At 40.5% G+C, this 24,437-nt stretch overlaps 1 protein-coding gene across 2 annotated transcripts in view; it reads right to left on the reverse strand.

The window, feature by feature from the left end:
- Positions 1–24,437, reverse strand: part of Papss2 (3'-phosphoadenosine 5'-phosphosulfate synthase 2) — a 74,799-nt gene that overhangs the window by 18,015 nt on the left and 32,347 nt on the right. The window contains exons 2-8 of one of the 2 annotated variants that reach the window (XM_013017240.1): positions 15,030–15,147; positions 11,864–12,099; positions 10,441–10,579; positions 9,801–9,919; positions 9,490–9,603; positions 5,723–5,834; positions 678–692 (exon numbers count right to left, since the gene is read on the reverse strand). In XM_013017240.1, the coding sequence (XP_012872694.1) occupies positions 678–692; positions 5,723–5,834; positions 9,490–9,603; positions 9,801–9,919; positions 10,441–10,579; positions 11,864–12,099; positions 15,030–15,147 (853 nt within the window). The remainder of the gene's footprint in view (positions 1–677; positions 693–5,722; positions 5,835–9,489; positions 9,604–9,800; positions 9,920–10,440; positions 10,580–11,863; positions 12,100–15,029; positions 15,148–24,437) is intronic. The other variant, XM_013017241.1, reaches the window with a different exon arrangement.

Genomic DNA, 24,437 nt, shown 5'->3' on the forward strand with positions numbered 1-24,437 from the left:
AAAAAAAAAGAAAAAGAAAAGAATCTTCATTGCATACCTAGGCTTTGAAAAGAATATCAATGACAAACACAATACCAGAGATAAATAATATCTTCAAAATTTTACCTTTTCATTCTGGTACAATGCAGGCATTTGCAGTCACTGGAGATCTACATTTATTTCCATTTCTAGAACTATCAATTATGATAGCTCGAATTTAAATTCATGCATAATCATACATCACCAATGAAAGAAGTACAAACTCACACAATCCAACCAGGTACATCCACTTTAAATAGTATCCAATGTGGATTTGCCAATTTTGAATGTTTGGAAAACACTTTGGAAAAGTATGTCCAGACTTATTAAACTACAAGTGGAACAACAGTCATTGCAAGCAGTTATAAATTTAAAAGAACTCAGGAATAAAATGCGCAGTCATAATTTAGAAGCATGTTTAATACTGTTGGCTGAGCACATTATAAACAATAGTTGCATCTGATCTAGAAGTTTCCTGTTGTTTGTACTCCAAACAATAGAAAAAGTGTAGCAAAGTATTATTTTACTATAACTGGTTGGATCATGAACTGATAACAATTCCAGCTAGTTAATTTAGATTTTTTGTTATCTCTTTAACAATTTTAAATTAATATATCTAATTATAGTAATTTAGCTACTTGGAAAGTTCAAGTACATACCAAGAAGGACCACGCCTAGAGAAACACAAACATAAGAAACATATTTCAGCTCTCCATCAAAATAATTTTAAAGCAATGTCAAGGAAAAAGTTCCTATTATGGCATTTTACATAGACAACATAAAAAATACCCCGAGCTCTTTGTTAAACCATTGAAAAATACAGGATGCCAGCAAAAATCTGGTAATGTCAGAATTTGTATAGAATATTGTTCACTGTACTCCAAAGCATTGTTAATAGCCCCTTTAATTTCAGCAAGAATTTATCTTTTGCAAATGTGTAATGTAACAACCATATTTTGAGACAAAATACAAAGGCAAAGTTCCCTAGAATGTCCTAGAAATCCCAAAAGTTTAGAGGGAATCAAAGTATGCTCAGTAAAAGAAGCACTAGGTAGAGCCAGAAAAATATGGATGTGAATCTAAGCTTCAAATAACTCGTTGTTTAACCTTTCTAAAACTTACTTTCTGTGTGGACAGAACATCTTCACAGTGGTGTTATCCGGGTTCAGTGGGCTGGCCTGTGTCAAACTTTAGAGGTGTTGGTGCATAGAAAGTGTGGGTGACATGTGCAGAGCCATCGAAGGATGATTTCTCAAAGGCAGCTATGTCTTGATCCCATTAGTCAACATAAGCTTTATTCCAGTTTTTAGCTTGGGTATGACATTTATAAGAGAGTCTAAAACACCCTTGGAACTATCTCTCCAGTGAGAGATAAAGTGACATATTGGTATTAAGATAAAGAGTTTTTTTTGAGTAATTGATGAAGTAACAATTTACAATTACCGTAACACATGATTGCTTTGGAGATGTTTTGCCTTTGTTTTTGGACTAAATAGACTGAGCTTTATCTTTAAATTGAGGGAGAAATTGAACTTTTGAGAAAATGAACAAATAGTTTTTAGGGGACATGGCGAGAATTAAAAAAAAAACCATTGTAGATTACCAAGAAATTCGCCATTGTTTAATGACAGAGAAAAGTGGCTACACAAAACATTTCAAATTTTCAATGGTGGCAATGCAGAGTTTCATGAGGTGGATAAAGTTAAAAATAGAGAAAGAAATTATTTTTTCAAGTTTAACTCTGCCTCCTTAGTCCAAGAGCTGTCAAGCCAGGGGCTGTCCGGAGACTCCCTCTGCCTCAGTATGGAAAGTCCAGTGTTGCCACTGGCTTCCTCCGGACACCATCCAGGCTTTGTCCAGGAAGAAGGAGGAAAAGCCCAACCCCCTTTGAGGAAAGAAGTTCAGTTTCAACTGCTGGAAGCACTGCCACTGATTCCACTGAAAGAGTCCTTTGACTTAAGAAAGAAGTTTCACAGATGCAGATGTGGTGGGAAGAAACTATTGCTCTCAGGCTCAGAAGAGAAGCCATACTGGCTGTCCAACAAGTGCATACATATGTCCTTATGACTATTCTACCCCCAGCAGCTAGATGAATGCTGGTATATGAGGCACTCAAGAGGGATTCGGTGCTGGCTTATGACCTTACAGGTGTTACTCCAAACTGATATGATGGTGGATAGCCCACTTAGTCTCTTCAAGGTTCCAAGTTCTCTTAACTGTAGTCAGTGTGTGTGAGGGGGCAGGGGAAAGAGGAGTTCCTGGTAATAGCTAATGTGGATAGGATAGAATGTGGATAGCTAGACACTGGACTAGGCATTCTTTCATGTATTCAATATCCCAGTGAAGGAGGTCCTGTAATTTTTCCCATTTTATAGATAAAGGAACTAAGACTAGAATCTAAATAATTGGGCCAATGTCCCTAGCACATAACTAACATATGAATCAACCCAGGTGGCTTTGCAGTTCACAGTCGTATTCCTTAGACTTTCTGCCTTCAGTTAGGCCAAAACTAAAATGAGAATAGTAGAGGTATGCAGGACATCATAGCCCTAGTATCTTTGTGTGTGTGTGTGTGTGTGTGTGTATGTGCCAGGTCTGGGCTTGAATTCATGGCCTGGGCATTGTCCCTGAGCTAGCACACTACCACTTGAGCCACAGCTCCATTTTCAGCTTTTTTTGATTAACTGGAGATAAGAGTCTCATGTACTTTCTTGCCCAGGCTGGCTCTGAACCATGATTTTCAGATCTCAGCCTTCTGAGTAGTTAGAATTACAAGCATTGGCCATCTGCGACCAGCTCCTAGTATCTACTTCTAGCTATTAGTTTACCTAGGAACGGAGAATGCTTCTTAGGGGTGAGGCAGGGCTCAGAGTATGTCCTAATTATATTGCATAAATTAGACTCCGTAAATATGTCCAGTTGTCTCTGGTTATAGAAGCAGATGGGACAGCTAGCAGACAGTTTCCATAAGATTAAAGAAGTCTTAAAGCCCTAGGACAGGGCTTGCAGGTTGGAAAGGAGTAGAGGTTATGGGAACAGCTGAATCTGGGCTTGAACCTCTCTGGACATAGCTACACTGGAGCTACAAGATAAGGGATCCTTACAAATTCCAAGAGTAATTCTTTTTTTTTTTTTTTTGGTCCGGTTGTGGGGCCTGAACTCTGGGCCTGGGCGCTGTCCCTCAGCTCTTCAGCTCAAGGCTAGTGCTCTACCACTTGAGCCACAGCGCCACTTCCGGCTTTTTTCTTTTTGCTTATGTGGTGCTGAGGAATCGAACCCAGGGCCTCAGGCATGCAAGGCAAGCACTCTACCACTGAGCCACCTTCCCAGCCCCCAAGAGTAATTCTGTGCGATACAAACAAGCTTCTAGGGAGTCTCAACTAAAGTTAACACAGGGGAAGGGAACATCCATCCCTCCACTAAAGCAATAGTCCATTAACTGCCACAGCCCCAGCAGTACCAAGAACTTGATGGTGGAGTGATTGGGCAGGATCTGCCCTGCTGTGGGGGCAGAGAACCACACAGATCCACACAGCACATAGCAACAGCTATGGGCCTGATCCAAGAGCACAGGGCACACCCTCTAGGGACTCTCACAAACACTTAGGCATATTTGGAAAGCACTGGAATTTTTTATGAGCCAGCAGGGATTAGAACCAGGAGACTCAAGTTGTAGTGGAAAAACAAGCGCATTTGTATCTCAGGCCAATGCTGGAGAATGCGCACCAAGAGTACCTGGGAAGTGAGAGCAATAGCAAGCACTTCCTCCACCTCAGGGCACTGAGGACCAAATAAGAAACAGAAAGTCAGTATGTCATATCCACAAAATGAAATCAGAATGGTATCAGAGGAAAGGTGCCAGTTTTGCCTAAATTATCCAGAATGATTCTTTGGCATGCGTTGACCTTCATGATCTGGGGTCATAGAACCCATCAAAAGCCAAAATCCCAATCTAGGAAAATGCCCTCTGTTTCTCTTTTCAAAATGCAGGCCACTCATTTTGGTGGTGTGTGGCATCTAGGAAGATACTATCCCTTTCCCCTTGAAGTCTGAGACTACAAACTAAGGACCCCTAACTTCCACTAAAACTGACCTCTGCAACCACATCTGCCACCTGGGCATTTTTCTTTATGGAGCAAAGGTAAAAAGCACTGTTTTCAGTGAGACTCTTCTTTAACCATGGACCACTTCATCCGCTGGCCCATAGTGTGAGTTTGGACATGCATATAGTCAACCTCTTGTATGTAAGTGGCTGCTGAGTTCAGGAACAGTTGTGTTCAGCATGTGTTGAAATTAAGACATCAGGTTAATGTCACATTTCCTTGTCTAGACATCTGCCTTCTAGATTCGATTGGAAAGGACATGAGGGGAGCAACCCCAGCATAGACAAAGGACTAGGTCAGGAGTCAGAAGATGTTGGAGACTCTGGATTCTGGTCTATGGTCTCATTTACAAATGGTATGAACTTGAGCAAGTCACTTAACCTGAGTTCAGCTTATCTCATCTGTAAAGTGGATAACAGTGGTCAGTTTTACAGAGCTTTTGTAGGGATGAAATGAAATAATACCCGAGAAAGTACTTTGAGGGGAGTGTAGTTGTGGAGGTGGGAGGGAAGGGATAGTAGGGGGAAAACAAAGGAGACAACAATGCTCAATAGGAAATGTACTCATTACTTTGCTCATGTAACTGTAACCCCTCTGTACAGAATTTTTACAATAAAAACATAAAATAAAATAAAAAAGTAAAGAAATGCTGTACAGCTATGCATTGTTATTATTGTTTCTGTTTCGAGGCAAGCTAGAAATAAAGCATTTGTCTGAAAATGTTTTATTCCAGAATAAATGTTATTTAATCTGAAGAATGAAAGCCTCAAATTTCAGGAAGAGGAGTAATGGGAGAAACATCCCCCTTGACTATCCATGAGCTTTGCTACTGACTCGATGCCCCATTCCCCAGGCAGAGGCCAATCTGATCTTTCTTCCTTAAAGGTCTGAAGCCTTATTCAGAATTATTATAAATCCTAGTGACTCAATCCCTATTGCTTCCCCACTTGATGGCCATGGCCCAACGTCATGAAATAGATAAGCTGTATTTGAAAAGTTCAGACAGTTTTAGGAAGAAAACGATCAAAGAAGGGTCCTAAATTCTTGTGTAACATTTCTAATCTTGACTAGATCATTTTTCTAAAAGTCCTTAACCCCTCTGCTCAGAATGGGCATCTGTAGGTTTAGAGAGTGAAGCTGTCTTGACATATTCTGAGTGGGTTTAAACGCGGACACCTCAGCACTCACTGAGGAAAGCAGCGGCGGTGACAGCACTGGGCAGGAGGGATTGGAGAATGGGAGGTGCCAGGCCAGGCACTCACCCTTTCTGAGTGCATCTTGGCTGGCCCAATGCTGCCATCACTGGGGGATGGTGCTTCTGAACGTTCAAGAAAAGCCAAGAGCAGTTGGGAACACCTTCTTATGACTATGTGTGCAAGTAAAAACTTTAATTATGCATTTCCTTATCTTTAAGTAATCAATAATCTTTTGAGAACAAAAAAAGTTAAAAATGGAAGTTTACATGGGATAGAATGGAGCTCACATTAATGATTCAAATACTTTCACAGTAAGAGTGACAAAGAGAAGATGAACAGTTATGCAAATTTCTAGCAAAAGTGTTTTTCTTTAAATAATAGAGTAAGAAACAAGAAGAAACATACCATCTAGAAGTGTGTCAAAGTGGATCACCTGCAAGTACTCCTTCTCCCTCATGAAGCCCTTCAGGGGAGTGGCCCAGCCTTCACTGAGAACTTGGACCCACTGCAGGTCCAGCTGCAAAACACAAATAGTAGAGAAGATTCCATGAACCCTGTTTCTCAGGCATCCCAGGGCACTCCTTCCTTATTCAGGTAACAGGGGCATGAAGCAGACCTTTTCTATTCCCTGTTATAGTATATATATATCCCAGGTTATATTCCCTGTTTCTACAGGTTATTCTGGCCTATAACCTAAAAGCCAGACTGATGTGAGTATAGAACTTTTCTATGGAAGAGGGGTAAAACCATGCCAAATTGAGAGATGATTTATTTGAACATATTAGGCTACAACTAGCCTCACAATGTGAAGTGGAATTGAAATTTTACTGTTCATTTTTTTCCCCCACACAAATTCTGGTTTGACTCTGTATTTTGTTTTGTTTTTCTCTGGATGACCTTACTGATTAAATTGATCAAGCAACTAACTGTAAGAAAAATTCCAAAAGTATTAGCATGATACTTATTGAAAGTCCTTCAAGGTCTGGCCCCTCAGGGTGACTCATGGAAGGACTTCTTTTCCCAAATTGGTACGTGTTTGCCAACAATACTAATAAGCGATGTGTAGTCTGCACACACAGGCTTTCAGGCTTGTGTTTCATCCATTGGCCTATTGATAGGCCATTGGCCTATTCAACCCTTATACCCCAGCTCATGGATCATTACTCGAAAACCTCTCCTGTCATCCTTGTGACCTAATCAATTAGTTACTAGATTTTTGAAGTTTTCCACCTCTCAGACCAATTTGTTACAGGAATTCTCAATACGGCATTGTAATTATTATGTGTTTATTTATTTGCCTAGAGTGTTAGGGTGCTTAGGATTTATTTATTTATAGGTCAGGGGATCCATTGACAGATAAGTTGTCTATGACTTACTAGAGTATGGGATCCGCATGAGCTGAAGCAAGTTCCCTATTTACCTTGCCCCTTATCAAATTTCCAGAGTTTTAAGGAATAATAAAAAGGCATCAATAAAGACTTGATCTTGTATGAAGCAATTAATGCTAACCATAAGAAGTTCATATTTATAGCAGTTGCCTGGGATTGCAGCTTAGAGCTTCTAGGTAAAATCAGTGCAGCTTTTTCCTCAGACTGACCAAAGAAAAGTATGCTTTGAAGGGAGAAAAGACTGAGGCATTCACATCACTTTAGATCAAGGCAGCTATTTGTGTGCTTCAAATTTCTTCTTTTTTTTTCTCATTGTTTAAAGAATACTTATATTGGGACATAATAAATTATACAAGTCTCTAGGCATTCACACACAGTGAGACTAAAGGAGGACACTCTTAAGAGAGGAACAGAAAGGCACAATCGCCCAGGCCCTGAGTTCAAGCCCCAGGACTTGCAAAAAAAAAATATCCACTTTATGGGGCCGGGAAGGTGGCTCAGTGGTAGAGTGCTTGCCTTGCATGCCTGAGGCCCTGGGTTCGATTCCTCAGCACCACATAAGCAAAAAGAAAAAAAGCTGGAAGTGGCGCTGTGGCTCAAGTGGTAGAGCGCTAGCCTTGAGCTGAAGAGCTGAGGAATAGTGCCCAGGCCCAGAGTTCAGGCCCCATGACCGGACCCCAAAAAAACAAAAACAAAAAACAGAAAAGCACAATGCCTGTGTGCATCTGATTATACAAAATAATATTTATGGAAATGAACTCCAGGAAATGGAAACAGGAGTTTTTTTTTTCTTTTTTCTTTTGCTGTTTCTGTTTTCTTGGCTTTTTGTTCTGTTTGATCATTAATTTGTCTTTGGGAGTGTAATGGGAGATGCAGAAATGGAGGGACAAAGGGTTAACAAATGCAGCAATGATACTCACTGGACACTATGTTAAAAATGAACTATACAAGCTAGTGGTGGGAATTGCAGGGGAAAACTGGGAATGAGCAAGGGAAAGGGTGACATTGTCAAAAAAGAAATGTACTCTTTACTTGACTTAGGTAACTGTAACCCCTCTGCACAACACCTGTATAATAACAATAAAAAATAAAAAATACTGAAATTAGTTTCTGTTATCAAATTTATGCAGACAAAACCTTACATTTTAATACAATGTATCACTCTTGTGCATATGGGAAAAATGTTTAATGTTTCTAGACCAGTAAGGTTATTAATTTCTGTACATTCTCAACTCAATACAGTTGTCCAGGATACTTTTTCTCCAAAATTGATAGCATGGCTAATGTTTCAAAAAATCCAAATTGTATACAGGTATAAACATTTATAGTTATATAAAAGACCAATATTAGCAGTATCAAAAGACATTTGCCTTCTGGACAGAGGTATCTCAATCACTGCCAACTAATAATTATTAAATAGAGTGAAAACAGGGGTTATACCATGGGGGAAGAACATACAAGAGAAGCAAAAAAATTACATAGTACATTTTAGATACATTAAAAACAATAGCAAGAAATAAAAAACAAGTTGGGTACCTATCTTGGGGTTCATTTCACTTAACATCATCTTATATGGTCATAAGTACATAGGTTTTTGCCTTTTTCTGCTTGTCCTAAATTTATACTAGTTATTGCAAATAAGGGAAACTATAGGACCTATGTTTCTTTGGGCCTGGCTTACTTCACCTAATATAATTTTTCCCAAGTCTTACCATTTCCTAACAGATTTAACGTTGGTGCCCTGAATCTTGTACATACATTTTTCTAATTTGGGGAGGGGAAGGGAAATAACAAAATGCTGAAACAAGGATACAGGTTGACCTATTGTAACAATGATATGTACAAGACACTATGTTGAAAATGAACTTTACAACTTGGTGGGGGGAGTTGGGGAGGTGGGGAGGGAAGGGATGGTAGGGGAAAAACAAAAGAGGAGGTAACAATGCTCGATAGAAAATGTACTCATTACCTTACTCATGTAACTGTAACCCCACTGTATACTATTTTTTAACATAAAAACATAAAAAAATTATTACCCTTCCCTGCAGTAACAGTGACATCTGTGTAAACTGTCCTCTGCAAATATAGAGGTTACTTTCCAAGTCTGCCTCCATTCATGACACTTATCAGCTACTTTGTGGCAAGTCTTGGGGAGAGATTTGTTCAGAGGAGACATGAGAGAAAAAAAAATGGGCAGAAGCTGGGCACCGGTGGCTCACACCTGTAATCCTAGCTACCCAGGAGGCTGAGATCTGAGGATCACAGTCCAAAGCCAGCCCAGGAAGGAAAGTTCCTGATACTCTTATCTCCAATAAACCACTAGAAAACAGGAAGTGGTGCTGTGGCTCAAGTGGTAGAGTGCTAGCCTTGAGCTGAAGAGAGCAGGGATAGTGCCAAGGACCAGAGTTCAAGCCCCACAACTGACCAAAAAAAAAGGGGGCAGAAATAAAGTGACTTAGACACTCCCTATATGGTTCTCATACATCCCTTCCTTATTATCAAGAGCTTGTTGGACTGGAAATGTGGCTTAGTGGTAGAGTGCTTGCCTAGTATGCATGAAACCCTGAGTTCGATTCCTCAGTACCACATAAACACAAAAAGCTGGAAGTGGCACTGTGGCTCAAGTGGTAGAATGCTAGCCTTGAACAAAAGAAGCTCAGAGACAGTGCCCAGATCCAGAGTTCAAGCACCAGGACTGGCAAAAAAAAAAAAAAAGAAGAGTTTGTAAATGGATTATGACTGACATGAAGCCTGATTCTCCTCTAACAGCCTGTGCCCTCTTACCTTGGTGATTGACAATGATGGCAGAGTCTCAGCCTCAGCTCGGACATGGTCAAGTTTGTTTTCTGGCACAAAGAGTTCGTGGATGCCTTTGATTATAGTATGGGGTACAATGTTCTGAAATCGACAACAATTGTAAGTGACAAGTGTAAAAAGAATGCTTTAATAAAAAAAAGGACAGATTATCTTTCGTGGCTTTATTTAGTTAAAAAGTAAAAAGAAAGGCTGGGGAAGAGCCCCTCAAGTGAGAGAGTAGTGTCTGCCTTGCAAGTGAGAGTCAATAAAGGTTAAGTAAGAGACAGCCAGGCCCTCACCTGCTCCTGGAGAAGCTCTACCACCTGTTGGACACAGTCACTCACTGAAGACAAGTTGGTTTTAAGGACACACTCAGGAGTTTCAGGTTTCTCATAATCAGAATCAATACCTGTAAATCCTGCAAGATATTAACTGATAAATCACCTGCATACCAACAGAATCATTTTTTTAATCAATAAGATATAACACGTATTGGGATAATGTGTTAAACTAAGAATTTGTATCATGACAGAAAAGGTCAACAGCCATCCTTGACTTCTTGCCATATGTATTTTTAATAAAGTCCTAAGTTAAGAATAACATCTGGTAAAGGCTGATACCTCTACAACTGATTCACATCAAAAAGGAAAGAAGAATAAACTGAACAGCCCTCCCTATCTCAATGTACTTATCCATTCTCCTTCTCTGAACTTTACTGCTCATGGTTGAGCTAACAGTTCCTAAGAGATTTTTCAGAACCACATGTTAACAAGCCTCTGAGCATACTGAACATATTACAATGTGGTAACAAGTTGTATACTTTATATGCAATTTTGGAAAACAGAGTTTGGAACTTCTAGCCGACTTCTGAGGACAGAATAGGAAGATCAGCAGGTTCAGAAAGTTAACTGTAAGAGGTGAAGTAGCTGCTTCACATACCTTTAATCTCCCCAGCTCTGGCCCGTTTGTAAAGGCCTTTTACATCTCGGCTTTCACAAATATTGAGAGGCGCATCTACAAATATTTCAAAGAATGGCAGTCCTGCTGATTCGTGGATTTTGCGGGCATTCTCACGATCCTGAAAAATGGTATGTTGAAGAATGTAAAAAAGAGGTTTGCTATGGTTTGAAGCTCTCTGGATCCTTTTTTTTTGGTAGGTTGTGGGGCTTGAACTCAGGGGCCTGGGTGCTGTCCCTGAGCTCTTTTTGCTAAAGGCTAGCCCTCTACCACTTTGAGCCACAGCACCACTTCTGGTTTTTTGAGCAGTTAATTGGAGATAAGTCTCATGGGAACTTTTCTGTCCCTGCTGGCAGATCTCAGCCACCTGAGTAGTTAGGATCAGGTGTGAGCCACCAGCGCAGGGCCTGACCCCCAAATTTTATGTGTTGGAAACATAGTTTTCAAATGTGTCTGTTGATGGATTTTGGAGATGGAACTTTTAGGAAATAATTAAAACTAGATATGGTTATCAGGATGGAGTATCCAAGAGGGAGGCTCAGGTGGGAGGATTATTTGAATCCAGGGGTTGGAGGCCAGTGTAGGTAACTAACAAAACCCTGTCTGGGGCATGGGAGGATTACTGAGCTCCATCTTTGCACTGTTTTGTCATAGGATTTCCCCTGACACCTCATAAGGCAGCAACGAGCCCTCAGATTCTAGCACCATGCTCTCCAGCCTCCTAGTCCCCCAGATTATAAACCGAACAAGCCTCTCTGCTATATAAAATCACTGTCTGTAATATTTTAAAACAAAAATGGATCAAAACAAAATTTTATAGTGAAACAGTTCATGACAAAACCTTGTGTGCTTTGGTGTTTGACATCCTCGAGACTTGTGCTCTTAGAAAGTCCAGAAATATCCCTTTGATAAACACAACAGTCAGACTACTATACTGGTGGCATGGGAAGATTTCTTTTTGAGGATATGTTCAAAGCACATTACACATTATTTGTAGCTCCCAGCAGTTTCCTGATATGAAAAAAAAAAAAACAGTGACAGTGATGTCCACATTAAGCACCTGTGTGTTTTGCAAGGTAAGCAGTCTTGTTCAGGCAAGTGAAATTATAGAGGTTTTGAGGTTTTGTTTGAATTTGTTCTTTCAACTCTGAAAAAAAGCCCTTTGAAACTGTGAAAGGGTTTATGTTAACTGAGGCCATGGCATCTGGAATGTAGGAATTCTCTATAACCAACAAAGTAAACAGTAGTAAACAGTGGAATTGAGGGAGCCTGTGTGTGTATGTGTGTGTGTGTGTATAGTAAGGGCCTCCTTTGGTGGCTCCTTTCAACCCATCGTACTCTGTGCTCAGCACTTGGAAGACATTTGCACTATGGTCAGATGATGCTCAGTGACAAATCTTTTTACCTTTGTAAATGGAGAAATGAAGCTGGTAATGCAGACCAGACCAGCATCAGCAAACAGCTTGGCCACCTCGGCAATCCGTCGAATATTTTCTTCTCGATCCCCAGGAGAGAATCCAAGATTTTTATTAAGGCCATGACGGACATTGTCTCCATCCAAGGAATAACAAGGAATGGCATGGGAGACGAGGTACTCTTCCAGAGCAAAACTTATTGTTGTTTTTCCAGCACCAGAGAGACCTGTCCAGAACCGGTAAGACAGACTGGGGTGATTCCAATTGTTTATGATGATATATTGTGAACTAATCTGTCCTTTGAATGTATCTAAACACTCATTGCATTTCTCTGATGGATCATAAATCAAATGCAAAACAGTAGAGTTCATAGCAAGCCAAGTTCTTTTGTTTATTTCTAATTTTGAAATGAGAGCTTGCTCCCTCTTAGGATTGTAATCTTTCAAAACAAGTGTGGTTTATAAATAGGGAGATCTAGGGGCTACATATGATTTTTTTGTGTGTTCTATTTTGCCTGCAGAGCATAGTAAAGATCAGAGAGTTGTTTATTCAAATCTAGATTTCTGATAATGGTGGTCTCATCCTCTCAGATGGTTGCAAGTAGGCTTTGTGGAGGGAGACACAAAGACCAAGAGAATGTCAAACCCACTTCCCTGCCACATGCCACCAAGCAACCATCTGACCTCAATGCTCACACACTGTTTTTTGGCTTCAAGCTATCTCCAGAGTGACTCTCAACATAGGAATGAAGAGAGTCATACTAACCTTGGTATGTAGACCTCTTAGGAATAATCATACTCTTAGGACTAACTATTCTTGAAGGTCTTTACATGAGAATAGAGTTACCATGAGCAGTCCATCACACTGTCAAAGCACAAGTTGGAACACAGGGTAATTTCTAGATGAGGGAGAACACTGTGAAAAAAGAAATACAGCCTACCAAACACACTTAAGAGCTGACATTTGAGCCACTTTGAGGACAAGCACTAGACAACTTCACTTGCCCTAGAGAATTCTGAACCTGAAGAATAGTCCATGCTGCCAAGCCACTGTCAGACAGCATTCAACATATGATTGGAAAAGGTGGAAAGGAATTTTTTTAACAATTACAAAAAAAGCTGGGCTCCAAAGGCTTACTCCTGTAGACCTAGCTACTCAGGAGGCTGAGATCAGAGGATCACAGGAAACAGAAGTCTCAGGAAATGTATTTAACTAGATTGTTGTTGGTTTTTTTTGTTTGTTTTTGTTTTTGTTTTGTTTTGTTTTGTTTTGGTCTGGTTGTGGGGCCTGAGCTCTGGGCCTGGGCGCTGTCCCTCAGCTCTTCAGCTCAAGGCTAGCGCTCTACACTTGAGCCACAGAACCACTTCCGGCTTTTTTCTTTTTGCTTCTGTGTTGCTGAGGAATCGAACCCAGGGCCTCATGCATGCAAGGCAAGCGCTCTACCACTGAGCCACCTTCCCAGCCCTAGATTGTTGTTATATTTATTTATTTTAACTTATTAGGGTAAGACTATACTGAGAATTTTACTATGGGTAAAGCACGATGCTGCGTCTATTGGTAATTTATTGCAATTAGTTCTCATATACGTCCATAGGACAGGTGCTGATCTGTATGCTTATTTTACAAATAAAGAAAGAGGCTTAGGAAGGAGAATTGTATTTCCAAAGTCATAGGCAGAGCTGGAGCTCAAATCTCAGTCTCTGGATCTAAAGTATTTAGTTTCTTCTAGTCTGTCTGTTTAATACCCTAATCTCTTACCTAAGAATAAAATAATAATTGGGGAAAAGGTGATATTTTTAAATAGTAAAAGAAAATCACAGCAGGAATATACCTTTATAGTTTTTCCTTCTCCTAGGTTTTTTTTTTCTGTTTTCCAGTGAGGATCACATCAGAGAAACTAGAATTTATCGGTATGTCCCACACAAAAGCTGTCATCACTAGTAAGGCAAACATATGACAGGAAGGAAATTTCTGGAATACAGATGTAGGTACTACTACGCATCGGGTCTCTTGGAGAAAGTTGGGGTAAAACTCTCAGGAATTGTGACAAGAAGGTACTATGTATTTGATCAAAGTAGCTCAGTATCCCTGACTGTCCAGAAGATGGAGAACGTTGTTTGGATGCAGGGTCCACGTGTAAGTGAAACCAGGAAACCAAAGGCACTAAGCAAACAGTTGAAAATACAAGAAGACTAAGGATAATTTGGACAGGAACAGAAAAGAAAAAAATAATAAACCACCTCAGAATAACAAAAAAAGGGACAAGGCAGGTCCCGCCCTGCCTTAGCTTTAGAATTTATCCTCAGATTAGAATCTATTTGCCTTTGTGAGCAGAAAACAGCACCTCCACTGATTTCAGATGCTGGATAAACACACTCTTCATCTACACTCATTCCTAAGTGAAAAGTTGTGTCTATACAATGAACTTGGCTTTTCCTTTTGAGCCGAGGCTTGTGCTTGACTCATTCCCAGGAAACACTTTTCAAACTGGTACTCAGTGTTAGGATTCTCAGGCATTAATTTCAGTTCTGTCAATAATTCTTAACTTTGACATTCTGTGGTTACAAAAACACAAGAAAAGAGAGGCTTAATGGGTTACCTAGTGGAGGCAAGTTATTTTTACAGGTAAAGGACAATTATTGGCCAAGTGGATTTTTCCATCCTTGCCCATATTCTAGCTCTTCTTTATAGAGTCTTAGATTTGTGTATAGTAAAGGAAACAGTTCTCTAGAATGTCAAACATTAAAACACATGAGACTATTTGTCTGTAAAATCTAAAATCTTGGTTACCCATGCCTTGGTATCCAATTGCTTGGTGTCCAGTTTAGGAAAGGCCCATTCATAACTGCCAGTGAATGCATTTAGTGATGAGCATAAAGATTCCTGAGTTCCTTAGAGCTAAAAGAGGATGGCTCTATCACATCCCATCAAAGAGGAGAAATTGACCCCTACAGACTTCTTACAACTTGATAAAACTCTATTGTTCAATAATGGGAGAATTAAGACTAACATTTTGGCTCCCTAGGCAGCTTTTAGCTTCCTTCAAAGTTAAATTAAACATGTGTCATGTGAATATGGTACACTAATTTTCTTAAACTGTGTCACACCCTCAATAAATAAAAATATAGATATGTTGATAGATATACAGGTCGATACCTGTCAGCCACACGGTACATCCTCGAAATCCACCCCTTGTTCCAACCACCTGCCCTCTCTTATTCCTGCTCACGTGGTGGGCTTGATAGACCACATTGGTGGATTTTTGCTGATTGTCCTGTAAAACAAGACAAGATCAAGAACAGTGTTTGATTACTAAAATGCAAAATATTCACAGGAACAATATAAATCCATTTTAATCTTTTAATTTTAAAGCTGGTATGTAACAGCTTGCATGAAATGGTTTACAAAAAGACACCCTTATCTTTCCTAAGACAATTTTTCTTTTATTTCTACAGATTATGCTATGCCATTTGCTATATATACACACATATATATATATAATATGTGTACATGTACCTATTTTCTTCATTCCATTCATTCTTCTTAATGCAATTCATGAGAATTGTTTCCACAAAATAATTGTTTTTAAGTTACTGACTAACATCTTGTTAATTCATGCACTACAATCAGCAAATACCTAATAAAATTAGAATGCAATGATATCTTACATACACAGACTCTCCCCTTTCTATGCTGGTCAAATAGAGTTCCAGATATTAATTTTGCTACTTTAAAAAACAAACGCCATGCTAGAGCATCTATCATGATCCTTTGAGATTATAATTCAAGTAAGACTATTTTGATGCTATAGAATAGTTGTCATTCCATAACATGTTAAGTCATTTTAAGTTAGGGTAGAATGTTTGTTTTCTATTAACGCAAGTCCAATAGGCTTGAAGGTAACCAACTCAAATACTCCAGGAGCAGAGGAACGGCTAAGGTAGCATCTTCATTTTTCTGGAGCTAGGGATACACTGAAGTGACAGTATAAATGGCTCAGGTCAGTTGTGTCCCTGTGGCTCCTACCCAGACAGCAGCAACTTAGTGAAAGTTTAGTTCCTAAGAACTCAGGTGACTTCCTCATAAGAACTAACCTCTGCTCCCACTTTCCCCAGGTTTCATCTTTCATCAGCCTAGGCAGAAATAAAAAGGTACCACATATGATAGTTAAGAGGTTTAATTCAAATGTCTATATTTTGGTTTTAATAAAATCAGCCTAATATGGTAAAATAAGACTACGTAATCTCAATTCTAAGCTCTAACTAGCAGATCTATGTCTCAAGAATTTTTTTTTTTTTTTTTTTGGTCTGGTCGTGGGGCCTGAACTCTGGGCCTTGGCACTGTCCCTCAGCTCTTCAGCTCAAAGCTAGCGCTCTACCACTTGAGCCACAGTGCAACTTCCGGCTTTTTTCTTATATGGTGTTGAGGAATTAAACCCAGGGTCTTGTGCATGCAAGGCAAGCACTCTACCACTGAGCCACTTTCCCAGCCCTCAAGAATTTTTTAAATGTAAAATAAGCCAATAAAACAGTTTAGGTTGCTTTAAAAAAATAACATGACACAAAGGAGAAAATCTATGATGGTGGTTAAACAAACAGATTGCGAACCACTTGTACATGGCTGGGTTGTGGTAACTGAGTTTCTAATACACGTCATACAAACTGAGTTTCTAACACATATCATACATCTGAACCCTCTACATTTCACTTTTAGCTGCTGCCCTGTCCCTAAATGGGCTCTGTTAATCTTCTGTGGGCACCTTGAGATGATTCTATGTGCCATCCTAGTTTAAAGTTATTTCACAGGGCGAGGAGCCAGTGACTCACACCTTAATCTTAGCTACTCAGAAAGCTGAGAGATGAGTTAGAAACCAGACTGGACAGGAAAGGCTGTGAGACTCTTGTCTCCAACTAACCTGCAAGAAGTAGAGCTGTGAATCAAATTGTAGATCATCATTCTTGAGCAAAAAGCCAAGCAAGCGTGCAAGGCCCTGAGTTCAAGCCCAGTACACACATATAAAAATAAGTCAGAGCTCATGAGAAAGAACTACTCTAATAGAGTACTAGAGTTTTATCATTATTTATTTATGATGGTGGGGATTGAGCCCAGGACCTCACGCATGCCAGGTGAGTGCTCTTTAACTGATCTAACATCAGACAGAGTCTCACTACACAGCCCCAAGCTATCCTCAAGCATTCAACCTTTTTCTCCTCTACCACCTGAGAAGCTGAGATCACAAATGTGTGCCACATCTGCAGGATTAAGTTACACTTTAACCATAGTTTTTGTTTGTTTGTTTGTTTTTGTCGGTCATGGGGCTTGAACTCTGGGACTGAGCGCTGTCCCTCAGCTCTTTAGCTCAAGGTTAGTGTTCTACCACTGGAGCCACAGCACCACTTCCAGTTTTCTGGTGGTTTATTGGAAATTAGAGTTTCTCGGCCTTTCCTGCCTGGGCTGGCTTGGAACGGTAATCCTCAGATCTCAGCCTCCTGAGTAGCTAGGATTACAAACGTGAGCCACAGGTGTCTGGCTAGCCATAGGTTTTTATACATTTTTTTCTTTTGCTCTGGACATACTTAAGCAAAACAAAATATTTTCAGCTGGTCAGATATTAGACTGCTTTGGTTCCACAGGATATTTTGCTTCTTATTTATTTCAAAATCATCCTTGATGTTTTGCAAAAGGCAAACGAATTAAATAGAAACAGATGTGTTCTGAATGATATTTGAACTGCAAAGTGGCAGAATAGCCCAAATCGTTTCTTTTCCTACTGAATGCTTTACACTCCTGTAAAGAACAAGTGTCCTTCTAAGCTTTAAGAAGAACATAGTGGTCAGAAAGGAGATTCTCTCTGTTTAAAAAACAAAAACAAAAACCCTCAAATACAAGTTAGAGGAACAACTGCATGTATTCCCTACAGGCCCCCTCTCCGTGCATACACAGGGGCAACAGTCTCATCAGCACCTTGTCTAATACTGTCACTTAGCAACCAGTGGCCCAGAAACCACAAAGTTGGTGGCATACTTCTATGCTGGGTCCTTCAGAGAAATCTTGCAACATCCTTACTTTTTAGATCTCTTGCCCAGAAAAATCTCCCTCCAGCAAGCCCCGAAGTGGGAGGGCTGTGGGCTCTGTCCAGCAAACACAGCTTTAAAGCTGCTTCACAGCCTTCTTGCTCTGTGACCCCAGGCGAGTCATTAAGATCCCTAACCCTCCTTCTCTGAAAAGTGGGCAAAGGATACTTAAACCAGACAGTTGCGTTAATAAAGAAACAAATGAAATCCCAGACACACAGTAGTGTGTCTAACCAGTGCTAGGGGCCTCTGATCTGGACAAATGCTGGTAGTTTGAGGTCTACAGGATTCAGATTTAGGATGCTGGAGTCTGGAGTTCACTACATTCCAAGTCTGAGGAGATGTGGCTCATGAGCAAATCAGGAAGTGGCTGTTACCTTTCTGTGGGGTGATCAGTTACACACACACACACACACACACACACACACACACACACACACACACACACACACCGTGCCCCCCCACTATATTGCTATTGTTGTTGTTGCTCTGATCAGTAAGGCCCCACCAGGAAGCATCCTAGGCCGAGGTGAACCAGTGTGAAGCCTCCTCATTCTACCCCAAATGTATAGCCTTTACTTGGCTGTCCTGGATTTCTGACACTTGTGTTATCAGAAGGAGGATGGCCTTTGCCTTAGGTTAGCCTCAGGAGATTAAATGAGCCCAGGCCAGGTTACTTAGCCCAAGGTTGCTGCCAGGTGTCTGCTGAACCCACCCCTACACCTATTGGTGGTGCAGAAAGAGGTGTGCCAGAATACTCTGGGTCTTGGCCCACAGGCTCAACCTTGATTTCATGGTGGGGTGGGGCAGCGCTGGAGCCACATTTAAGCCAAGAATCAGAGGCAAGAGTATCATACAAGGGAGTGTCAAGTGTCATGCAAGGTAGAATCCTGAAGAAATGAGAAAGCTACAAACCACAAGTTTGGGTGAGCCTCCCAATGAGCCAATCAGTTTATGCATTTCAATTCTTCCTGCATTCCACTGCTTCCCATATAGTGTACGTGAACTCTGCATCTCTGACTTCAAGCCTACCCAGCCCTGTTTGAACTTGTTTGTTGCACTCATTATTATTTCATTGATTAAATGTTCCAACCTTTCTCATTCCTCCATTTCAAAGTCCATTTTCAGAGAGCAGCAACCTTCATTATTGCCCTACCAAACATCACTTTCATATGCAGTATCTTACTGCTCAAAGCCTCTTTGTGCTCCACTTAGAGATCTGAAAAACTACTGTTTGGTAGAAATAGGCCTCAGTTCCTATCTTGAAGGTACAGGACACAGTGGGGTTCATGTCCTGGCCTTCATCCTGCTTCCACAGAACCCCCAGTTCTCAGTCCCAGCTGCATGACTTCGATCTCTCAGTTCCTCAGTGATGGATATTAAGGCTTTTGCTATTATATTAAAATATAATAATTAAAAACTCATTTTTAATTATCATTTCTTAACAGGAGTAGTTCCAAAACATTTTTCCTTTTCAGATTAGTTTCTGGGAATTTGTAACCAAAACACAATGTTACTGAAGGTAAGCAAGTTTGGGGTTTTTTAAAGATTTTTTTTTCTGAGCCTGGGCCTTGAACTCAGCCTCAGTGCTGTCCCTAAGTTCCTTTTGCTCAAGGCTAGCACTCTACCATTTGAGCTACAGCACCACTTCCAGCTTTTTCTGTGATTAATTGAAGCTAAGAGTTGCACCAACTTTCCCGCCAAGCCGATCTACTAACTGGGATCCTCAGATCTCAACCTGCTGAGTAGCTAGGATTACAGGCTTGAGCCACCAGCATCTGGCAAAAATTTGTTTTTGTTATGCTTAAATACCTATATCCAAAGGGTTTCAATTCAACATGTCAAAATATGTGTACAATGAATTTGATCAATGTCACCCCCCAGTAGGTAGAAGTTTCAAGTGAAGAAATGTCACTACATTTTTAAAAATCAGTAATATAGAGCCGATTTAAATGACTCATGCATTTAATCCTAGCACTTTAAGAGATGAAGCAGGAGGATCATGAATTCAAGGTCAGCCTGAGATACATAGCAAAAAATCTATGTCAAAAAACTGATGATATATTTTAAAAGGTTTGGAGTGTTGAGTTCTCAAGTGGTAGAGTGCTTGTACAGTCTCATACAAGGTTCTGGGTTCAATCTCTAGTCGAACACACACACACACAGAGTTATATTTTAGGAAATATAGTTCTAAAGTATTCTTTGTAAAGAAAGATAGTAGATAAAGTAAGCCAACAACTAAGCATGCTAAATTCAATATATTTACTAATTGTGTTAGTCAGCTTTACATTGCCGTGACAGAACACTTGAGGCAGTCAACTTCTAAGGAAGAAAGATTTATTTTGGTTTACACGTTAAGAGGTGCCTGTCTATGGTTGTTTGATCCTGTTGCTTTTGGGCTTGGGGTACTCGCCAAACTATACACAGTCCGCCAAAGTAGAAGTACATAATAGAGGAGTCCTATTTATCTCATAGAGGCCAGGAAACAAAGAGTAAGGGGCTGGGGTCCTAATATCCTCTTCGAGGGCAAGGCCTTCAATGATTCATTGTCATCCTATAGCCCTAAAGGCTAGGGACCAAGCCTTTAACAGGTCTTTGTGGGATATTTCATATCCGAACCATTCACTATGTATCATGCTAACAATACAGCTCTCAGCACCACTTCCTCCAGCTGCAGTTTCCATCTGGTACAGTCCATGGCATAAGGGGGCAGCCTTTGTCCCCTGCCCACTTCTGCAGCATGGATGTGTGACTGTCCTGAACTACCCTGCAGGGCAGGAGTTCATGTTTTGTTTCGCTAGAGCTTCGACTCCCACAACAGGTGCTCAGCCCAGTGCTCAGCCCAGTGAGCATGTGCCCAAAGGAAAGCTGTCACAGACAGAGCCAAGGCACATGCCACATCAGGATTTTCCTAATCTGCCATGACCCGGTAGGGAGCTCCAAGTTGGCCTGCCCTTCATAACTGACCCAACGGTGATAGGTAATTTCCAATGTAATTATGACAGAGACTTGAAAACTCTAACAGAAGGCATTGTATAACATACCTGACCTGTACTCCTCAAAACTGTTAGAGACAAGGAGAGAGAATATTGTAACCAAAAGGAGCCGTAAGGGACACATGACTACTATTGTAGGATACAATCTTTGGACAACAAAATGTTAGGTAGAAATTAAGGAAATCTGAATAAAGAATGGACTTCAACTGATAACACAAAAAATTCTTTTTCACTGTAACAGTGTACCACATTAAAGTTACTAGTAAGGTACACTGAAGTGTACACTACTAGTAGCTAAACGGTCTAAAATCTGAAGTCTAATTTTTCTATTTTTGAGGTGGTACTGGGGTTTGAACTCAGGGCCTCACATTTGCTAGGCACATGATCTACCACTAGAGATCTAGTCTCCCCTTCAACCTTTTTGCTTTTAGTTATTTTAAAAATAAGGTCTCACCTTTTTTGCCAGGGGCCAGTCAGCCTTAGACTTCAATCTTCCAACCGATGCTTCCTGTATAGCTAGGATCACAGACATGTGCCACTATGCCCAGTTTGTTTATTCAGTTGGGGGGGGTAGAGGGTCTCACTAGCATTTCTGCCTGGGCTAGCTGCCACCTCCTCCTCCCCCTCCTCTTCCTCCTCCTCCTCTTTCTCCTCCTCCTCGTCCTCCTTCTTCTTTTGGTTGTTGGTCGTGGGCTTGAACTCTGGGTCTGGGCATTGTCCCTGAGCCCTTCAGTTCAAGGCAAGACTCTACCACTTGAGCCATAGCACCACTTCTAATTTTCTGGTGGTTTATTGGAGATAAGAGTCTCATGGACTTTCCTGCTTGGACTGGCTTTGAACCATGATCCTCAGATCTCAAACTCTTGAGTAGCTAGGATTACAGGCATGAGCCACCAGTGTCCAGCCTGGGCTAGCTTTTAACTGTGATCCTCCTGGTCTCTGTCTTGCAGGTGTGCACCTTGAATCTGATTTCTTAAGTGTAAAATTTTCTAAGATTTAGCAATAAGAAAAACAATGAAAAGCTCAACATTTTACAAACATTTCAGCTTCTGCACTTCTAGAGTCTTTTTCCTTCCTGATCATATTTCTTAAAATAACTGACTTCATTATTTTATACCTAATTTAAAGTTGCTTGAAGTTTACATGATAAATATTCCCATAAGTAAACCATGGAGCAAAGAAATCAGAAGGACAAAAACATAAATTGATAAGATGTATATATATATATATATATATATATAACAAGGTATATATATACACAAATTATATGCTATATAGATAACAAGTTATATGTGTTTTATATATATATATATATATAACATATATAACAAGTACTTGTTTTAAAATTAACACATAAAATACTACAAAAATTACTGGGCTAAGAGGGAAAATGAGGGCCAAACTCTCTGTCTAAAAGATTCCCATATGGAACCTTCAACAGAACTTCATCCGGAGACCCTTCATGATTTTCATCTGTTTCCAAGGTTCAAGGAACTATCAGGATACCTAGGTATCCCAAATCTTCAGCTATTCCAAGTCTTTACCTATTCCAATGTCTCTACAAATTATAATCCTCACACCTACTGCAACTCAGCATAACCAAGATGGAATCCATCCCCCTGTCATCACTGGTGGCTTCTCTTCCTCATCATTAGGCAATGATTCACAATGATCACACATAATCACCCGACCATCAGTCTCCCTTCTTTCAAAGAAAACCAATCTCTAAGTCCTCTTGTCAAATTTAGCCAATGTTTCTCAGACCGTCCCTCTGTTAGCTGATTGTTCCCAGGAGTCTCCATAATCTTCAAACCTAAACTCTCAGCTCTCTTCCATCAGAACACGCTCCTTTCCTTTGCAGTCTTACAGTGGTCCCTGTTGGTTTTAGGGTAATATCCATAGATTTTGTGTTGGGACAATGGCAATTTTTTTCAGCCCCTTCTCTTGCTTTATTTGTTTGTTGTGATAATGTCACTGTGTATCCCATGCTGGTTTTGAGCTCATGATTTTCCAGCATCAGCATCTTGAGTGTTGGGATTACAGGGATGTGCAACCACATTTAGGTCACCTTCTGTTCCTTTTCACAATTGCACAAACAAACTCCATGTTCCCTCCCAGAACAAGATATTCCTTTTTATGCTTCCAGGGAGGCCCTTGCCAGAATTCTCTCACTTGGAATATTCTCTTTCTCTACTTGTTTGCTTACTCACTCTTTAAGGTGTGGCCTACACAATGCTGTGAGTCTTAGCTAATCTTCCCACTCAAAGACAGACTTAGCAACTTCCTCCTCTGGGCACACAGGATCCTGTTTGCACCAATTTCCCCAGCTTAGTTCATTCTAAGGTTCTCCTAGAACATTTGTTGAAAATGCAGGACCCTCCCCAAGAAATTCTAATTCAGTTGGTCCAAATTAGGGCCTAAAAAACTGTAGAGATTTTGTTATTCCAAGTACTAAAGATAATTTAAGTGTTTAGGCAAACCTAGAAAAAAAAAACCCAACACTTACAACTTTCATTTAATTGTAGTCACTTCCTGATACACCTGTCTCTTTCCCCAGCTGGGAGCCTTGTACAGGCTGTTCTACTTACATGTGCTTTGAAACTACGTGCCAAGAATACTAAAGACTTAAAATTTACCAAATGAAGCTGGGCACCAGTGGCTCTTGCCTGTAATCCTAGCTACTCAGGAGTCTGAGATCTGAAGATCACAGTTTGAAGCCAGCCTAGGCAGGAAAGTCCATGATGAGACTTCTATCTCCAAGAAACCACCAAAAAAAAAAAAAAAAGCCAGAAGTGGAGGTGTGGCTCAAGTGGTAGAGTGCTAGCCATTGAAGTATGAATACTGGGTCTAAGTGGTGCCATCTTGGCATCTTCATGGATGACGGGGATTTCCCAAAAATTCTAGAGGTGAAATTCCACTCCCCCACTTCCACCCCCAGGTGATACGTACCTGAACTGGAAACAGATGGGACAGGGACTAAGACAGTAAGTTCCTGGACCTGCCAGACCTGCCAGATCTCTCAGGACTCGTTGACCTCCCAAGCTCACTGTGACCCTGACCCCTAACCATACCTCTATTTAGGTCACTCCACTCCTGCTTCCATTAAGCCATGACTAGTGTCTCCTGACTCTCCTCAGATCACCATGGTCCCTCCTGAACTTCTATTACAGTTGATCTGGTTTGTGGAGATTATTTTCTGTTCTTTCTTTAATATCCTTGTGGCTCAGTTTCATAAGTATTAACTATATTCGAGGCTGCAAGTCTTTGGGACATGAGTCTACTCACAGTCACCAGCTTTCTAATAAAAACTCCCAATTCAACCTCTCAAAATATGGCTTCTCTGGATCTTGTGATCAAATGACCATATAACACTTTGAGCACAAAAGCTCAGGAACAGTGTTCAGGTCCTGAGTTCAAGCCCCAGGACTGGTACACACACACACACACACACACACACACACACACCAAATGAATATTAAGTGTTCTCACACTAA

This window comes from Dipodomys ordii, unplaced genomic scaffold (genome assembly GCF_000151885.1).
Source record: "Dipodomys ordii isolate 6190 unplaced genomic scaffold, Dord_2.0 Scaffold34, whole genome shotgun sequence".
Lineage (NCBI taxonomy): Eukaryota > Metazoa > Chordata > Mammalia > Rodentia > Heteromyidae > Dipodomys > Dipodomys ordii.